Here is a 19,933-nt window from a genome sequence, read left to right on the forward strand (position 1 = left end):
AGACTTTATACTGGTTTATTTTTTTGCCACTTGAACTCCTGTAGCTTCTGTTATTTTTAGAAAAAACTGAGTTTTTGCCAAGGGACGCATGCCGGGCTCTTGCTCCATGGCGGAATGCATTTGATGCTCTCCGTCGTGGCTTTTCTTTCCAGCTCAGTTCTCTGAGTCGGCACCTGGCACTAGTAGGTGTTTGTCTCAGTTCTGCAGCGTGTAAAACGCACAAGGACATGGGAGCAAAGCTCACCTTCTTAGGCCAAGTGCCACAGGTGCGCGCATGACCACCTTGTGTGGCGGTGTTTCCTAATGTCAAGGATGTGAGGCTGGAGTGTCCCCAGGGTGCTTGTTCAATTGCAGACTACCAGGCCACACCCCAGATCTCCTGGTTTAGACTCTCTGGGGGTGGGATACAGAAATCTGTATTTTCAGATGCCCTGTATTTCCAGGTCATGAGGTAAATTACACCCAATTGCCTCGAGTGGGTTCCCCACCATGGAGGCTGGAAATAGAATTTCTGGAAGATGCCTCAGACCCCAGCATCTTCTCTGAGACACTCCAGGGAGACACACAAGCAGTGTCTTCATCTAGTAAAATCAAATAAGTTGTTTTGTCTTTCTTATACAAAGAGAACAGTCTTGGCCCATCCCAAGACACTTTTGTCTAGATCCAGAGGCACCTGCCTCGGGTCTACTGCACCTGGGCATCTCGTGTCTGCAGTCTTTTAAATATCTTAAAAAATCTGGTTTCTCTCGAACTTTCACCCAAAGGGGTTCCAGGTACCAGAATTTATACTTAATCTAGTCTTTGGCCTACTGATGTCCATATAAGATGACTTTGACCCTGTAGAATTATGACTGAAACAAATAGTCTGGGAGTTGTTTTCACCTCCTGTGTGGTTTTGAAGATCTCCAGGTAGCATTCCTCTCTGATGGACTTATTTATTGAAGAAACATTTCAGATGGGAATGCTATCTCCCCTCCCCTTCGCTCTACTGAGGTACAGTTGACAAATAAAATTTTATAAATTTAAGGTGTACGTGCTGGTTTGATAGACACATCTGTTGTGAAATGATTACCACCAAAAAATGAGTTCACACCTCACATGGGTGCCTTGATTTTTCTGTGCTGAGGACTTCTAAGATCTACTTTTAGCCACTTTCAGACCTTCACTCCAGTATTGCTAGCTATACTCACTGTGCTGTGGATCTAAGATCTGGGACTTATTCCTCCTGCTTTCCTGGTGGCTCAGACGGTAAAGAATCCACCTGCCAGTGCAGGAGACGTGAGTTTGATCCCACTCCAGTGTTCTCGCCTGGGAAGTCCATGAACAGAGGAGCCTGGTGGGCTACAGTCCATGGGATTACAAAGAGATGCAACTGAGCACACACATACGCACATTCCTCTTAATGCATGGGACTTTGGACCCTTTGACCAGCATCTCTTCATTGCCCGGAGCCCTCCAGCCCCTGTCAGCTGCCTTTCCACTCCCTATGTTTTTGGCTTTTTTGGAGGGAAGGCTTATTTTTTCTTTAGGAAACATAAAGGTTTAAAAAAAAGAACAGTAAAAATGGTCCCTCAGTTGTTCTCTGTATTATTCCCATGCTGCCAGGAGGACTCAGTTGCCATCTGATTTAAATCACTATGGGTTTCATGAAAGGTGCATGTGCTGATCAACATTTCTTTGGAATCTCGTGAGAATGGGGTTGGGGTGGGCCTACTCTCTAGGAATGAGGCTGCTGACCTGGAATGGGAAGGAAATGACTGCTTGGAAAGGGAAGAGATGCATCGCCATGGCTGTTCAAGTCGCTTGTTCCCTTCTGTTCTAGAGCCTGGCCAAGCTGACTGATGGCTTCAGGAATAGCTGTTCTCTTACGGACCCTCTGCAGGAGTTCCCGCCTGGCGCAAGCGCACTGGGCGAGTCTTTATCTCACCAGTTTTGCGATGCTGGCTCTCAGACTGACATCATAGGCGAGGTATGCTCACCAGGCAGTGGGGGGCAGGGGTGGAGAACCGAGTATGTCCAGAGAGACAACAAAATGGCTGCTTTCATGTGGCTATCACCCATTTGTTTAAATTTTCCACTTTCCCTTCAAAAGGGTTTTGGCTTTTGTGCCATTAAGTTTGAAGAAAGAATATGGTTTTTTTACATCCAGGCATCTTGAAGATTCAGAGGGTTCTGGGAGGCAATTGAATGGCTTATTACCTCTTTCTTCATAAATTAGATTTTTTTAAAAAGGCAGAATCCTTTTGAGAGTTGAGTTTAGCTGTTTTTTGACAAATGTAGGACTCTTTAGAGCATGGATCAGCTAATTTTTCTGCCAAGGTCCAGATAATAAGTGTTTTAGACTTTGCCGGCTATGCAGTCTCTGCCATAGTCATCTGTGAATGGGTGGGTGGGGCTTGTTCCAGTAAAACTCTGTATTTACATAAAGAGGTGGTGGGCCACATTCATCCTTTAGGCTGTAGTTCTCTGAGCTCTGGCTTAGACCAGTGATTTTCATCAGCTTTGTGGCTGTGTCACCCTTGGGTTATACTTTGATGCTATTTCTTATTCTTCTAAGAGAATGTCAGGAAATGGAATTGAAATTAATTTTGTTTGGGACTTGGAAGAATTTCATAATGCCCCTTTTGATAATTAGTGAAGCCTTGAGTTAGCCACCAAAGCAGAATTGGCAGCCATCATGTGAAGCAGGGCAGTGAATACTTAAAGACACTACTATTGTACTGTCATTGAGTGAAGTTTTACATTCATTTGTTACAAATGGAAAACCAATTTGTATGGTTTCTTTTTCTTAGGCTCACTAAGTAAAGTTGAAATATCAATGAAATGCAGAATGCCCTCCTAAAAGTAAATAAATAAAAAGAAACAAAAAGAAGGGAAAACCATTGACTAAAAAACCGTGGGTTTTAAATAATTAACTGATATTTTAAAATATCAACAAATAGTACCTCTCTGAGAGGAGTATCATATAGGAAATAATGCCTCTGTGTCCTGGATGTCCTGAAATGCCTATTTGCAGTGTTCCCCTCATTGTTCTCAAAAGTACACTTGGACATTTTTTGTTCAGGTTTAAGACAGAGAAGAATCTGTAAGTCAAAACTGTCTGGCATTTTTGCCTAAAGATTTTGGCATGAGAAAAGGAAAGAAGTACGATATGTATTGAATTCCATGAATAACTCATTGCTGCTTAATATAAGGTTAGAATTAGAATTTTTAGAGGCTCTTACCTCGTTTGAGAGAAACAGGTAAGATTGAAGGTTCTGTAACGATTTAGGTAAGACTTTCTAAAAAACATCGGGTGGAGAGTGCCTGGTTATAGTACTATAATAACTTTAGCAGTAAATTGTCATTATTTATGAGTTTACTGGGGCTGGCCCTGAGTTGGCAGCTTCATGACTATTACTTCGATTTAAGTAGTTGTTTCCATCCTCTTTTGTCAGCTGAGGGGGTCCAGGTGCCAGGTTACCTAAGGTTATGTAGCCGGGGAGAGCAGATCTGGGTTTGAATCAGCAACTCTGATCCCTAAACCCCTGTGCTTTCTACTACATCTTGTTATTGAAAACTGTATTAGTTAGCTATTGCTGCATAACAAAACACCCCTGAAACCTAGCATTTGAAAACAGCACACATTTATTATCTCATACTTGTACTGTGGATCAGGAAACTGTGCTGCATCTTCTGTTTCAGGGGCTCTCAGGAAACTGTAATCGAGGTATTAGCTAGGGTTGCAGTCTCATCAGAAAGCTTGATTGGGAAGGGTTTACTTCCAGGCTTATATGATTGCTGGCAGGATTCAGTTCCTCGCTGATTGTTGGACTGAGAGCTTCTGTTCCTTATTGTATGAACCTCTCCAGAACAGCAGCTTTGTTACAGCGTGCATGTACTACACATGTTGGGATGAGTTTTTTTGCTTTTGTATCAACTTTGAGGAATTCTCTATTTCTTTGCAAACTTAATTTGCTGTTGGGAATTACAAAATAGACAAGTGTACTTCCACTATTTAAAAAAAAAATCTGCGAGTGTTGGAACAACCAAAGTCTTACCAGTCACATTCCCAACTCCCGATGACCAGAGTGGGCAGCTGTTATTGGTGTGGTTCCTTCCAGACCTTTGAAAAGTGGAAACTGGAAGGTGAATTAAAATATTCTTCATTGCTGCTGGAAGTTTAAGTGAATTGTCTTTTTTGAAAATGGGTTTTTAACATGTCTCCCCCCCTTGTTTATCTTCCTTCTGTTCCAAAAAGTTCATCTTTGATGATAAAACAAGGCTTGTGGATCGAGTCAGGCTTAACTGGCAATATGAGGAAGCCAGAAAGAGGTAAGAAGCTCCTTTTTCAAACTTTGCCTTCTTATTTCCTTTCTCCTGTGGGAAGATGTTTTATGGAGTTTCAATGTGTGATTTATCCACATCTTACCAGAAAGCAATGTCTGATAGAGTATAGAATTAAGATTCTTCGGTTTACATGTAGCTTCTGAACACATGTGACAGAATTTCACATACATTTAAAATGGGAACTTCTCAATATTGCAAACAATTATAAAGACGGGATATAATAAAAACAGAGACTTTTTGGGCTCTCTTTATCCTCTCAGGGATAACTGAGCATCGGTTCCTCAGACCATCTTAAGCATAACTGTTATTTTTTTAATGTATGTGGTGTCTCATTCCATAGATTAACAACAGAAGCCATGTATCTTGGTTTCAAAGACATTTTAATAAGGATTAGGTCAATGAGTGACAGAAATACCTAATCTGTGTCATTCTGATGGAGAGAACTGAAACACAGTCGTGTCTGTTAACCTGTGTTGTAAGTTACCTGCCTTCTGCAAATGAGACTTGACCTTGTTTGTGTGTTTCAAAATGTATCTCTCTCTCCTCCTTCTCTCTGTCCCTCCCTCCCTCCTGGTCTCAGCACCACCAGGCGGGCTGTTACCCTCGCAGGCAGGGTTTTGTTTCTTTATTTTACTGGGCTGTGTCGGGTCTTAGTGGCGCTGCACAGGCTCCTCTCTAGTTGTGGCACACGGACTCACTAGTTACGGCGCATGGGCTTAGTGACTCTCTCTTGTGCCTTCTGAAAAGAGTCTGAAATCCAAGCTATTCCAAAATCTGGGCTTCGGAAAGCCATAGTGCCTATCTTTTACAAGAAGTTTCTTTAGTCACATATGAACTGCTGTCCAGGGGGGTGGAGGAAGAGGAGTGAATGCCAAGCAGGTCGAGGGCGTCCGTTCTGGAAGCTAAATAGTTGGGTTTGCTCGATATACTGTATCATTCAGGGATGTCTGGAAATCCGCTTCATGGCCTTTTTAGCAAATGTAAAAATAGCATCCAAAGCAGATCATCTGACTCCCCGCTGGAGGGCCGGCTGGAGATGACCCAGCCTCTGCTCAGAGCCCCTCTGCCCGATCCTCCTGGCTCTTGCTCTGCAGGATGCAGTGATATGCTCAAAGCGGGCACTGTACTTCCCCGGCCTCAGGCATCCGCTGTCTGGAGCTCGCTGGTGGCATTTGTCTGACGCTCTTGTCTCAATATTGAGAATGTTGTCTCAGTAGTCCTCTGCTCCTTGCATGTTTCTGCTGTGCCGTGTGGGTGTTGGAATTTGCTGCGTTGTATTAAACTGGAGAAACTTGATGGGTGCTGTACTTAACGTAATTGTTACTGCTTGGCTGTGACATTTACCAGCCGTAGCAAGGGATATTTTGGTTTTCTAGAGATGATGTTGGTACAGAGTGAGTAATCTTTTAAATATCGAGATGATAACATTTTGGCGGAAAGTCCAGGATTTAAGAGCATTCTTCAGGGAAGGACCCTGTATTTCATTAGTATCTTTTAAACGGGAGGAGTATCTCAGGGTCACCAGAACCTTGTTAGGAAAGGCACCACAGTTGCAGAGGGGGGTACTGTCCCCAGCGCTTCAACCTTTGTGGGAAAGTAGGGGCTTCTCCAAAGTGCCTTTCTGAGCTGCCTTGGCCACATTTAGAGATCCGAGATCTGTTGTAACGACATGCCAGGTTGGCTCACAGTTGTTCTTTCCCCACTACAACAGTGGTTCCCACTGGGGCAGGGAGTGAGGGAGGGGTGCAATGGTGGGACCCGCCACCCCCGGTAGGCTTCTGGCCACATTTACAGATGTCAGTAGTTGTCATAGCTCTAGGGGAGGCACCAGTGGCATCAAGTGGGGAGAGACAAGAGAACCCTCCAGCCCCCATGTCACTAGTGGAGGACTGTGCTGTCTCAGCAGGTCCACATCTGCCTCGTTTCCATATGGGCGACCCCAGCAGCTTCCTTCGCACCCGGCAGCCATGGACAGAGAAGCTGCCAGGGGCGGCGGGGATGCCAGAAGACTGTACTTATGACCGGCACCCGCCCTGTTCACAGACGTGGTGTGGTTTCTGTGAGGCCATAAGGATATATAAACTCCCCCACAGCTAGCAGACATTCCTCAGTGAGTCTGCCTGGGGGTGGAGATAACCCCAGATAGTACCTGCGGGGTGTGCGCCTGCGTGCATGCACACTGCATATATGTATAGACACACAGGGTTCAGAAGCATGTATAAATCTGCTTGTATGTCTATGTACACATGTAACGTATGTATGTTTGCATTTATTTGTGTGTATATATAGGGCTTCCCTGGTGACTCAGACAGTAAAGAATCCGCCTGCAATGTAGGAGACCTGGGTTTGATCCCTGGGTTGGGAAGATCCCCTGTAGGAGGGCATGGAGGAGGTTCTTGCCTGTAGAATCTCATGGACAGAGGAGCCTGGTGGGCTACAGTCCATGGGGTCACAGAGTTGGACACGATTTAGCATATATATACCTGTGTGTTTTCCTGCTTGTTTTTATTACATAAATAATACATGAATACATTGCTTTTGTCAAAGATGCAATCAATAGAGACCTCCCATCTTAACTTCCTCTCTAATCCTACCTCCCACCATTAATGATTTGGTGTGAAACCTTCCAGGTTTTCATGTAAACATTTAAGTAAATGAAGCTCAATGTAGTTAAATCTACTGTATGATGCATAGCTTTTCTAATGATTATAACTATCCTCTCTGGATGGATATCTCGATGATTCCAGTTTTTTCTTTTCACAAATAGCGCACATCTATGTATAGGCCCCATCCTTGCAGGAATGCCTGTTTCCTTGGACAGATACTTAGCAAGGAAACATATGTGTCTAAAGACCTTTATGTTGGAAGTTCTGATCAGTCCCACCGAATTGTCTTCCAAAATGACCTATACACTTTACCCTGCCACCAGTAGCAATGGAGAGCCCTCATTTCTGTGTCTCCTCATCCTGGTTAAATACCAGCATTCGTTGTACATTTTTTTGGAGTCATGGACAAAGACATTCTGTGAGTTGTCACGTCCTTCCCTGGTGAAGGGCGCAGGGAATGATGTACTGATGGTACAGATCAGCATGCTTTCAGTTATTTAAATTGCCGGGTCTGAATTGTTTTTGTAGACAAGCACTCCTTTCACAACATGTTAGATTCTATCAGCCCCTAAGGGATGGGAGTGGCCCCCCAGGGGATGTTTTCGGTTCTCGTGACTGGAGAGAGGGCACTGCTGGCATCCCATGTGGGGAGCCCAAGGATATTGCTCAACAACCCACAATACCCAGGACAGCCCCCCCCCCCCGGCAAAGACTCAGATGGCCCAGAGTTTCTTGCTGCCTTCAAGAAATCTGACTCTTGGTCTTCTTATCTTGCTCTGAAATCCCTACTGTGTGTGGCAAGACCCAAGGGCAAGTCTTCCACTGACTCAAGGCATTAGCCTGTTCCAGCCATGCTGGCCCCCTCAGTGTTCCTCACACACATTGGGCCTAACACCGTCAGGCACACTCCTGATTTAGTGCTGGAGGTTGGCACAGTAATGGCCCCTGAGATGTCCATATCCTAATCCCCAGAACCCGTGACTCTGTTACCTTCCTTGGTAGAAGGAACTTTGCAGATGACCTCAAGTTAGAGATCTGGGGGTGGGGAGATGACACTGGATCACCTTGATGGTGGCCATTTAGTCACTCAGTCGTGTCCGACTCTTTGCGACCCCATGGACTATAACCCACCAGGTTCCTCTGTCCATGGGATTTCCCAGACAAGAATACTGGAGTGGGTTGCCATGCCCTTCTTCAGGGGATTTTCCCCACCCAGGGTTCGAACCTGGGTCTCCACATTGCAGGCAGATTCTTTACCATCTGAGCCACCAGGAATTATCTCGATAGGCTCAGTGTAATCGCAAGGGTCCTTAGAAGAGGAAGAAGCAGAGAAGGAGATGTGAGGATGGATGCAGAGATCAGAGTGATGCAGGCCCATGAGCCAAGGAAAGTGAGCAGCCCCTAGAAACCACTGCAAAATATATTCTTCCCTTGAGCCCCCAGAAGAATCACAACCCTGTCACTCATTGTTGACTTCTGTCATCTGGAATTGTAAGGCCTACGGCCATACCACCCCAAATGTGCCCAATCCCATCTGATCTTGGAAGCTAAGCAGAGTTGGGCCTGGTTAGTACTTGGATGGGACTGTAAGTTAATGATATGTGTTGTTGTAAGCCTCCCAAATTTGTGATCATTTGTTACAGAAATGAAAGGCAACTAACACTGTACCCTTGGCCCCTGCTGTTTCCTCTGCCTGCAATGGGATGCTTGGCGTCAAAGAGTCATGTGGCCTCTGCTCTCCTTCCGCTCCCTGTCAGAGATACTTTTCTCATCATTCTGAATAAAGGATCACTCCCATCCACCACCCCATCACCCTGATTCTCCCAGCGAATGTAACCAGTTAACCTGCTCTATACTTTATGCATGTGCCTGTAAAGTCTCTTCAGTCTTGTCCAACTCTTTGGGATCCCATGAGCTGCAACCCGCCAGGCTCCTCTGTCCATGGGGTTTTCCAGGCAAGAATACTGGAGTGGGTTGCCATGCCCTCCTCTCCAGGATCTTCCCAACCCAGGGATTGAACCTGCATCTCTTGTGTCTTCTGCATTGGCAGGCGGGTTCTTTACCAATAGCACCACCTGGGGAGCCCGTACTTTATGTGTTTGCTTTTTTTGTTGTTTGTTTTTCCCTGCAAGAATGGAAACCTCATGAGGGCAGAAATTTTTGTCCAGTTAGCTCATGACTATAATTCCAGCAACTATAGTGTCTGGTGAATATTTACTGAAAGAGTAAACAGGGGTCCCCTTAGATCACACATGCTCTTTGACCTTCACCCCTATGAACAGGTGGGTGGAGGGAATTCTTGGACCCAGGTCAGCGCCAGGTCAGCTGCTCTGCTCCTGGCTTCTGCCCCCAAAACCCTCGTCCTGGTATGAGCCTTGGGCTAATTCCCCTGGATTTACAAGAAGAAAAGGCTTTTAGACATGCATGCCCTTCGGGATCTCATGGAGGCATGTCATGTTCTGTTCATTTCAGAAACTGTGTTCACGTGACGTATCATCGCTCCCAGCTCAGCTTGTGGTTCCTGGGCTTTCGTGGTCATCCAGAAGGGCTTGTGGTCATGGACCACCCTGTCATGAATCCTCCTCTTAGGTGTTGGAGAAAACAACTTTGGAGCTGGGCCCTGAGGGATGTTGGAATTCCAGCTGCCCATGTGTTGAGGAAGAGCTTTCTCAATCAAGGGGGCGCAGGGATAAGGGCGGAGAGTTGTATAATTGCAAGTTTATTAGGGGGCAGGGGAGAACGACCCCAGAGGGAGTTCTCTGAGGCTCGCTTTATGGTCAAGGATCACTTAGGCTGTGGATCTTGATATTTGATAGTTAGTTAGGTGCTTTCATTGGAGCTTCACCTGCTTAAAAACATCCTTGAGGCATTCTTCTTGTTGCCAGGCTGCACCCGCAAAGATTAGCTTCCTTCCCCTCTGTAAAACCTCCTGGGCTTTGCCATTTCTAAATGGGGAAAAGCTGATACCTTGATGTATTTCCTTGTATATCTAGATTCGAGATTCTTTCTCAGAGCTGGGAAGTTATCAAAAGACAATAAATGTTCTGGACAATGAGGGGTTTCATGTCTCTTCAGATTTAAAGGAAGTTTATAGAAGTGGAACTCATAATTCCAAATGATGGTATGATTTCTAGAGAATTCTCTAGGCCAGACCACCACTGTCATGGTGACTAGTTTTGTTTTCAACTCTGGGTCATGTGTGCTCAGTCGCTCAGTTGTGTCTGACTCTTTGGCGACCCCATGGACTGTAGCCCACCAGGCTCCTCTGTCCATGGGATTCTCCAGGCAAGGATACTGGAGTGGGTTGATTGATTCTGTGTCTCTTGCATTTCCTGCATTGGCAGGTGGATTGTTTACCACTTGGGAAGCCCTCTAGGTCATGTGAAATATATCCCAACAACTGTTTCTTCCTTTTCCTTCAGGAACATCACTTTGGTTCCCAAGGCAGACCTTAAGATAGGAATATTTTCACACTATTGGTTAAAAACTTGAGAGAATTTTTCAAAGCCAGTTTGGAGGAACAAGTCTTCTTGAAGCAATCCTGATGACGCAGATGGCTCCTTATTTTTAACCTAAGAGTGCTTGTTCCAGAACTGTGCACAAACTGTAGCTGTTTCCATAGAAACACTTGCTGTCCTGATAGGAACAAAACATTCGGCCCGGCCTCTGTCTCCATGTCTCAGTGTTTATTGCCAGGACGGGTCCTGTGCTTGCGCTGATGGAGCGTTAGGATTCCAGCTGAATTCGATCAGTCCCTTGGATTTTCCCTTCAGTTCTCCAGTGACCGTGTATCTGGGTTTGGGAGTGGGGCACGGTCGTGAGAGACAAAGGAAACAGGCCGAGAGAAAGAAACCTGGAGACCATCTGCTTTCCATTTAAAGAAGTCATTCTGAAGCTCTGTTTGTTCAGAGGGGACAAGATGTGAGAGCAGGGAGGGGTGCTGGGGTATTTGTAGGCCCATCTTTTCTTTTCAATAAATTTTTAAAAGATTATTTATTTTTGGCTGAGCTGGGTCTTTGTTGCTGCATGGACTTTTTCTCTAGTTGTGGCGAGCAGGGGCTACTCTTTGTTGTGGGGCATGGGCTTCTCCTGGTGGCTTCTCCTGTTGCAGAGCATGGGCTCTAGGTACACAGGCTCAGTAGTTGTAGCACATAGCTTTAGTTGGTCCGCAGCATGTGGGACCTTCCTGGACCAGGGATGAAACTCGTGACCCCTGCCTTGGCAGGCAGATTCCCAACCACGAGCCCACCAGGGAACATAGGCGCTTCTTATGCCTCATGGTCTAGATTCAGACTCCAGGATAAAGAGTCGAGCTGAATGGACAGTAGTTGCCCAATATTTAATTCATTGAGGTAAAGTGATTTCACTGGCCATATGACTCAAATCTCAGTTGAGACTGTGGTGGACTTTTGCTTTCCATTTAAATAGATATTTGCAGAAAGAAAACTAAAGAGAGAAAACGTAAGAAGCATCAAGTCTATAGCTGTAATTGACATCTGAAGGCACGAGACTAACTTGGCACCATGTCCTAGAACGTGGCATTGGGTCCATCATGTCCCCTCACCCTGAGTCAGGGCTGTGGCTGGCCTGGAGTTCCATTTCTGTTCCAGAAAATGGCAGTATTTTAGGAACGTGCAAAATTATATCGTAGATCCCAGAATTGAGGTATAAATTCAAAGAACTGGGGATTACTCTGAATATGTAAAATATACCTCAAAACTGTGCAATTTTAAAAGCGCATTTTCTTCTTTGAAAAATGCAGGTCATATTTAAGATTTCCACATGAATCGTAAGGGTCCGAGCAGTTTCTGCCACATAAATGCAGGTTTCCATTCATGGTTTAATGGTGCCTGGGTTGTAACAGAAAAGGTGTTTGGGCAAAAATAGTAAGGGAAAAATGATTCATATTTGACTTCTGTCTACGTTAGGCCTGTTCAGGGGGTGAAATTTAGAAATCACACGATAAACATGAGACTAGAATGCTTGACTGAGGACTTGCTTTCATTTCTTGACTATTCTGTGCACAGGGATGTGTGTCTTAAAGCCTTTAAAAGGCATTTGTGAGAGGATATATATAGGCTAGAAAGGGATTACCTATCAAAAATAAAAATCAGTAAACTCAGCTGACTCTCAGGGAAAAAACAAACCCTCGCCAGTTTTAAGTTGATCTTGATTCTCTTTGAAAATGAACTTGGGCAGTTCCCTGGCAGTCCAGTAATTGGGATTATGTGCTCTCACTGCCGTGGTCCCGTGTTCAATCCCTGGTTGGGAAATTAAGATCCCACAAGCCACACGGTGCAGCCAAAAAAAAAAAAAAAAAAGGACTTGGAAAAGTTTCTCTTTTTTTGCAAATTTTAATCGTGACCTTGCTTTGTTTCCTTGTATTTCATTCATTTCACTGAGAAAATATGGTAGAAAATAGCCTTTCTGGAAATGGTTTTCCCTTTATTTTCTGGAATTGGAATGATGGTGCTTGCAAGAGCAGGGTTCCAATTCCTCACTGCATATCAGCTACTGGGTGTAGATATAGAAGGGACATCAGAACTGTACATTTGTTATTTAGCCTGAGGTAGAAGGTCTCTTGGATCCATTAACCCTAACACAGGAGGGGTCCGCCTTGCAGATGCTCTTTTCTGGGCCAGCAGCACGGTAGACAAGGCTTATCGTTTTAAAGGTAAATCCATCCTGCCTCTTCTGTGGCAAATATTCAAGACACCACTTGTACAAGAAATGTACAAGAAGGAATTCTTCTAGCATTCTTGGTTCCCAGTACAGACAGACAGACACATGCTTCTCTCAGCCTGGCTAAGAGCAGACCCAAATGTCTAACTCCAGATTATGGATCTAGAGAGGGAAATTACACTTTCTGGTCTATTCCAGTCATCTTCCCTTGTGGCTCAGACAGCAAAGAATCTGCCTGCAATGCAGGAAACCTTGGTTTGATTCCTGATTCAGGAATATCCCCTGGAGAAGGGAATGGCAACCCACTCCAGTGTTCTTGCCTGGAGAATTCCATGGACAGAGGAGCCTGGTGAGCAACAGTCCACGGGGTCACAAAGAGTCAAACACGACTGAGTGCCTAACACACACAATATATGCTAGTATTCCTCTAGATTCATAGGGAGCTCTGCAGTGATTTGCAGTGGTGTGAAATTTCATTATTAAAAAAAAAAGCAATAAACCTCTGTTCTTAAGCACAATGTGCTCATCTAGTGCTCAGTACAGCTCAAACAACCTTTCCAAGTGGGTTACATTAAGTCAGCTTCACCCAAATTGTTTCTGCTACAGGAGTCACCCCTCACCATATGTCCATACACCTTTTTCTTGCAAGCTCTGGAAAGTTACAGTACACTGTTTAATCCTGGCCACTGTACTATTTCTTTTATGCTCAGAGTGGGTAGACCTTTGGAAATCTGCCCTTTGCCTCTCTTTCCTCTTATAATTATTTTTTTCCTTATTCTTTGTTCTGATAGTGGATATTACTTGGGGACTTCCCTGGTGGCTCAGATGGTAAAGAATCTGCCTGCGATGCAGGAGACATGGATTCTATCCCTGGTTGGGGAGATCCCCTGGAGAAGGAAATGGCAACCCACTCCAGTATTCTTGCCTGGAGAATCCCATGGACAGGGGAGTCTGGTGGGGTACAGTCCATGGGGCCGCAAAGAGTCGGACATGACTGAGTCACTTGTGATTTTCCTGGAAAAAGCAGGATTATCTCAGATTGGATCTCCACCCACCCTCAGCAACTTGAATCCCCGTGCAGTGGTGGCTGATCTGGAGCTAGCCAATGCAAATGGAATCATGATCTCCTCACATGTTAACTTCAGAAAACTCAAAAGGAGTGCTTTTAAAAATGTGTGTGCTTGTAGTGTGAGAATTATTAGTATATATGACCAGGTAATACTGCTAACTTTAGTTGGGCTCAAATAGGCTTTCCTGTGTATATTGAAATGAAAAATTATGATGACCCAATGGATTTGCTCTTTGTACATCTCTTATATTTATTCCTTACCTTTGACTTGGCTTGATCTACAGTAGAACGTTCCAAAAATTTCGCTGGGTCTAATGTCTGATTTGGTGCTAATTTATGGGTCTGCTTGGAGTGCTTCCTTGGGCTTCAGTTATATGACTGCCATAAATTTTAATTACACTAATTAGAGAGAGGTAGATGCTTAAGCCCAGTTGGATTCCTAACCCTGTTGAGCTGCATCTGTCATTAGTTTTTTCAGTGACATGGTTTGGCACCATTTTCCAACACATTTGCAGGAAATTGGTCTTACGTTAGAAAAGAATTTGCCTAATAAAGCTACTGACATTCAGCTATTTTCTTTACCTTCTTGGGGAACTGGGCTTGAGTAAAATGTGCGCATTTAAACTATAACTTGTATGCTCTTTTCTTTTCATGACTGTGGATTTTCTAATTGGTTTGGTGCTTGAAGAAGGTTGTTGTTGTTGTTCAGTCGCTCAGCCATGTCTGCCTCTTTGTGACCCCATGGACTGTAGCATGCTAGTCTTCAGTGTCCTTCACCATCTCCCGGAGCTTGCTCAAACTCACATCCATTGAATCAATGACCGCATCCAACCATCTCACCCTCTGTCTGTCGTCCCCTTCTCCTGCCGTCAATCTTTCCCAGCATCAGGGTCTTTTCCAGTGAGTTGGCTTTTCGCATCAGGTGGCCAAAGTGTTGGAGCTTCAGCTTCTTCAATTGAAGAAGGCACCTTGGCCAATCCTTTTGTCAGATTGACTAGTCCCATGCTCATGTCTAGTTCAGGAGCAGCTCAAACTGGTACAGGGATATCCCACAGACCTTAACAGATGGGCCAATGCCAGCTGACTGTCAGTATCTGCAAGGAAGCACAGTGTTGAGACGGATTCTGAAGTCTGGACCCAACGAGGACACCAGCTTTGATTCACGAAATGTGTCCTGAGCACCAAACAGGAGAGTCTCAGAAGCACTCTTGCCTTTCTCATTTTAGTGAGAATCATCCTATCCCTGCCTGATGGAAGCCCTAAGAGCTCCAAGGACAGTTCACATTCTCCAGACCAGGCTGGGGTGCCTGAAAAGTAGCAGATGTCACACTTTGGCAAGAAGCACCTAGGACAGCTTGTCAAAACCCGGGTTGCCCCACTCCATCCGCAGAGCATGGTGTTCAGCAGATCTGGGATGGGACCTGAAGTTTGCATTTGTAACAAGCTCCCAGGTGATGCTAAGGCTGACTCAGGGACCCCACTTTGAGAACCACTGTCTTGAGGCTAGGGGACTGAGTGCATCTGCCACTTAGCTGCCCTCACAGCTCTCTGTGACCTCAGAGAAGTCATTGGATTTAGTTTTGGGCCCGTGTGCCAACCTCTGTCCGGCACAGGGCTGGCTTCTAGTCAGGTCTGCAAATCCTTCTGCCCAGAAGCCACCCTCATCTTGAGCCACATATAAACATAAAGGGCTTAAAACATGCTCCTGCTTTAGGGATGCTCTGAAACACGAGCCACGTCTCTTTCACTTCCTCTGCCTTCAGCACAACCTCAGGACACTAGTCTGTCTGCCCAGTGGGCCTGCGGGCCACTTGGGTGCACAGGGTGGGGGTGACGAGAGCTGTGTTTCTGCAGCTTGAGAGTTACCCTGCGCCACATCCAGGCTCACTGCGACTTGAATCCCATTCTTTCATATACTTGCTGGCATGTTCAGTCTCCATTTCACGTGTTTAGCTTTGCTTGAGTACCTGCTCTCTGCCAGGCATTTTGAATGTCCTGCATGGTCGAGGCCTCCGGCACTCTTGAGGATCCCATGAGGGGTATGATTCTCTCCTGGGTTTTCTCAGGGCGGGCTCCGCAGCTAGGTGCACAGAGAAGGCAGGTGGCCATAAGCATCTCTCATGTGTCTAGCACAGTGTTCAGCTACTGATGAGGGAGGGGGGTGCGGAGAGAAATGAGCCGCCTCTGTCTCATTCCAAAACAGCACACAGGAAGCAATGCCAGGCATGTGGGTGAATCGGGGTCTTCTTTGAAACAAACATGCATGTGTGCTCAGTCGCTTCAGTCATGTCCAACTCTGCAACCCCATGGACTGTAGCCCGCCAGGCTCCTCTGTCCATGAGACTCTCCAGGCAAAAATACTGGAGCGGGTTGCCACGCACTCCTCCAGGGAATCTTCTTAACCCAGGGATCAAACCCAGGTCTCCTGCAATGGCAGGTGATTCTTTACCACTGAGCCACCTGGGAAGCCCTGCAACAAACATCCTTATTGTCATCCCGAATCTCGTAGGACAGGGCAGATGATGCAAAGGGCTTCCACATCGGGTTTGTTCCACCTCACTTCCAGATGCCTTATTTGTGCTGTGTGAGGTTGGCTCAGTGCAGTCATTCCGCTATTGGTCAGAGTGAGTTTCTAGAATCTGCGTGACGGTGCTGAGACTGTGGAAGAAGTGCGTGTTTCATCAAGTTCGTGGATCTTTCCCTGTCCCTCTCCTGCAGAGTCTCAAACATCCAGCAGCAGCTGGCCCAGCTGGAGAGTGAGTCGTGGCCGGGCCTGGCTGAGGCTGACAGGGACCGGCTGCAGCTCGTCAAGGAGAAGGAGGCCCTGCTTCAGGAGCTACAGCTCATCATCCAGCAGAGGCGGCCGGCGGAGGATGTGGTGAGACTGGAGGAGGAGCGGCGGCGCCTGGAGGAGGAGATCCAGCGCGCCCGGGCCACATCCATGCAAGGCGCCACTGAAAGGTGGGCAGGTAGCGCCGGAGGAGCGGCTGGCAAAGCCAGATTGCACGGCTGCACATGGTCACTGCTTCCTCCAGCAGCCACTGCCTGGTGGAAGGTGGACGGAGCACGCACCTGCCCGTCCTCCAGGGGTGCCAGCTTTGCTCAGGGCTCCAAGACTCCTGGTCCCTGTTCACAAGTGGTAGACGGTCGAGAAGGGGATGGAGGAGGGAAGAAGACTGGGGAACACATGACTTAGATCCTGCCTGCTCCCACTGCAGGTGCCGGGTGCCCTGCCCCTGTATTTTCAGGTCGTCGTCCTGACCCACCCCATAGGAAAACGTAGAGAGAAAACTACCTCCCACACTTGGGCAGTGGCTTTTTTATTTTGTGCTTGATCTTTGAATTCTGTAGATGTTAGGATTTCATATGGTTTTGCCTGGAAGAAGGCTTAAAAATGACGGACTCTGATTTGTTCCAGGGAATTGCAGTAGATTATGGCATGCTGGGCATTTGTATCCATCTTCTAGTCTAGTCTCCATCTATCTGTTCATCCACCCACACCCATCCTCCCATTTTTATGCCCATCTTCTTGTCTACTGTTGTCCATCCAAACTGCCTGTTTACTCATCCATCTATCAGCCTGTCCATCCTCCCACCCCCATATCCATCAGTCCATGCAGCTACCCACCCATTGATTTATCCATCCTTCTGTCCACCCATCTGTCCACTCATCCATCCATCCATCCATCCACCCACCCATCTATCTATCCGCCTACCCACCCAGTGTATCAGGTGCTGTTCAGGGGGCTGGTGGTACATTTTCAAGCAAAACAACCCACATCTCTGTTATCTTGGTGTTTATGACCTGGATGTGCTTTTTAGAATTTAGTCATTCAAACCTCAGTCAGTTTGGGGGAATTAATAGTTGCATTTCTTGTTAGGAAATATACTTGCTATCTTTGAAATCCACCGGTGGACTGTTTTCGTACCTACAGGATTCTGCTTCAGGAAAAAAGAAACTGTCTCCTGATGCAGCTGGAAGAAGCCACCCGCCTCACTTCCTATCTCCAGTCCCAGTTACAAAGGTGAGTAACCTGATTATCATCATGTAATGATGTGGTCATGAGATTCACAATGCCCTTTACCTTGGTTTTCTCTCCCAGAACTAAGAACCTGAAGTGGTTGTAAACACAGGACAGGAAAGTGGATATGTGATATTTTTTAAGAGGAGCTGCTCATACATGATCCAAGGACTCTGAGGAGAACCAAGTGTGACTTCAGAATAACGAATCTGAACTCAGATTTGCCCAAGGATTTTGTAACTCACAGCATCAGAAAGTGTATATATCCATGCACATATACACACACATACATTTTTATTTCTCTAAGGCACAAATGTCTTTAAGATGTGGATGCTCAGTAATAGGTCTGGAGTTCAAGTACTTAACTGTATTGGAAAGCATAGTGTCAAGGGCTTTCTGTGTATTATTTTCTCAGTTCCCCTCCTAAGAGTGCCTTGAGGTGGGAACTGTTCACAGCACTCCCCACCCAAGAAAGTGGGTGGCTCAGAAAGGGCAAAAAGCCCTTGACCAAAAAAGACCTTCAGCTAGTCTGAGTTTGAGCTGGAACTTAAACTTGGGCAAGAGTCCTGGATGTTAACCTGTGTTCTCTGCTGACATGCACAGAAACAAAGGAAATACTCATGAACTCAAGGGTGGGGAGTGGGTGTCTTAAACAGCTCACAGGTGGGGTTGGTGAGCACGAGGCAGGGTTTTGGTCCTGGAGCTTCCCAGAGGCTGGCCTCAGGTGGGGTTGAGTGGGCTCCAGCCATGGGCTCCAGGCAGCTCTTCTCTTTTCAGCCTGTCTGCAAGCACCCTGACCATGTCCTCAGGGAGCAGCCGCGGCTCCCTGGCCTCCAGCCGGGGCTCCCTGGCTTCCAGCAGGGGTTCGCTGAGCTCCGTCAGTTTCACCGACATCTACGGGCTCCCACAGTACGACAAGCCTGACGCCGAGGGCGGCCCGCTCCTGCGCTTCGACCTCGTGCCCTTCGACTCCCTGGGCCGGGATGTGGGCCTGGCAGACACTGCGGGGCCCCCGGGCCTGCACAAGCCGAGGCGCTCCCTGGACACGCCGCAGTCACTGGCTTCCCTGTCTTCGCGGTCCTCCCTATCCTCGCTGTCCCCTCCCAGCTCGCCCCTGGACACGCCCTTCCTCCCGGCCTCTCGAGACTCGCCCCTGGCCCAGCTCGGTGATGGCTTCGAGGTGGCAGGCCTGGGTGCCCTGGACAGGCTGCGGGCTCAGGCCGCTGCCCTGGGGGACGAAGACCTGCCGGGCGCTGTGGCCCTGCCGCCGCATGGGTGCCCCGGGGACGGGGAAGGATCTCATGAGCGAGGACCCCAAGTGGCCACTGCTCCCACAGCTACAGGTACCTACCGATGAGTCCCATGGGTGCCCCGGGCTGGGAGGCAAGGATCCAAGCTCATTGAGAAAGCCATGTGCAGGGAGGCCAGATGCTCTGCTGAGGCCTCAGGGGCACTCAGCTTAGTAGGACCCTCGATGGATGGTCCTCGATGACAGATGAGGAAGCCCACATGCCCACTCTGCCTGCGTGCTTTTGCTTTTGTCTTGTCCCTGGTCCTTGAAATGTCATGGAAACTGACAAGTTTCCATGGAAGTCTTTCCCGGTATTCGCTAGTTTTCAGAATGTTAGTTGTTATAAATAAAGATAAGAACCACATGTTCCTCCACACTGGGAGCCTGATAAAGAAGTACTCGGGCCATAGTGAAGTTCCCAGGGAGTGTGCCCAGATGGAGCATTTCTGTACGTGCCCGCCTCAGACTAGCACGGGGGTGGCTGTCAGGCTATGGCCCCCTGGAAATCTTCCTGTGACTTCACTGTTTATCCTTTGTTCTTGTTCTTGTCTGTCATGGGGGAAGTGAAAAGGCATACCTGTGAGCATCAGTCCTTGCTACCAAATCGATTTCTCTGATGCTGTTCAGATCAAGAGACACGTAGCCATGAGAATTTCATCTGTCTCAGTTCAGTTCAGTTCAGTTGCTCAGTCATGTCCAACTCTTTGCGACCCCATGAATTACAGCACGCCAGGCCTCCCTGTCCATCACCAACTCCCGGAGTTCACTCAGACTCATGTCCATCGAGTTGGTGATGCCATTCATCTGTCTGCTGCTGCTGCTAAGTCACTTCAGTCGTGTCCGACTCTGTGTGACCCCATAGACGGCAGCCCACCAGGCTCCCCCGTCCCTGGGATTCTCCAGGCAAGAACACTGGAGTGGGTTGCCATTTCCT

The 19,933-nt window shown here is 47.0% G+C and overlaps 1 protein-coding gene across 4 annotated transcripts in view; it reads left to right on the forward strand.

Annotated features, from left to right (window-relative positions):
• WWC3 (WWC family member 3) overlaps positions 1 to 19,933 on the forward strand; it is a 111,836-nt gene that overhangs the window by 67,345 nt on the left and 24,558 nt on the right. For all 4 annotated transcript variants that reach the window (XM_055438024.2, XM_055438025.2, XM_055438026.2 and 1 more), the window contains 5 exons: positions 1,823 to 1,969; positions 4,241 to 4,314; positions 16,405 to 16,647; positions 17,622 to 17,711; positions 18,486 to 19,051. In XM_055438024.2, coding sequence (XP_055293999.2) covers positions 1,823 to 1,969; positions 4,241 to 4,314; positions 16,405 to 16,647; positions 17,622 to 17,711; positions 18,486 to 19,051 — 1,120 coding nt within the window. The remainder of the gene's footprint in view (positions 1 to 1,822; positions 1,970 to 4,240; positions 4,315 to 16,404; positions 16,648 to 17,621; positions 17,712 to 18,485; positions 19,052 to 19,933) is intronic.

This window comes from Moschus berezovskii, chromosome X (genome assembly GCF_049115385.1).
Source record: "Moschus berezovskii isolate FMDL1 chromosome X, NW_MosBer_1.0, whole genome shotgun sequence".
Taxonomy (NCBI): domain Eukaryota; kingdom Metazoa; phylum Chordata; class Mammalia; order Artiodactyla; family Moschidae; genus Moschus; species Moschus berezovskii.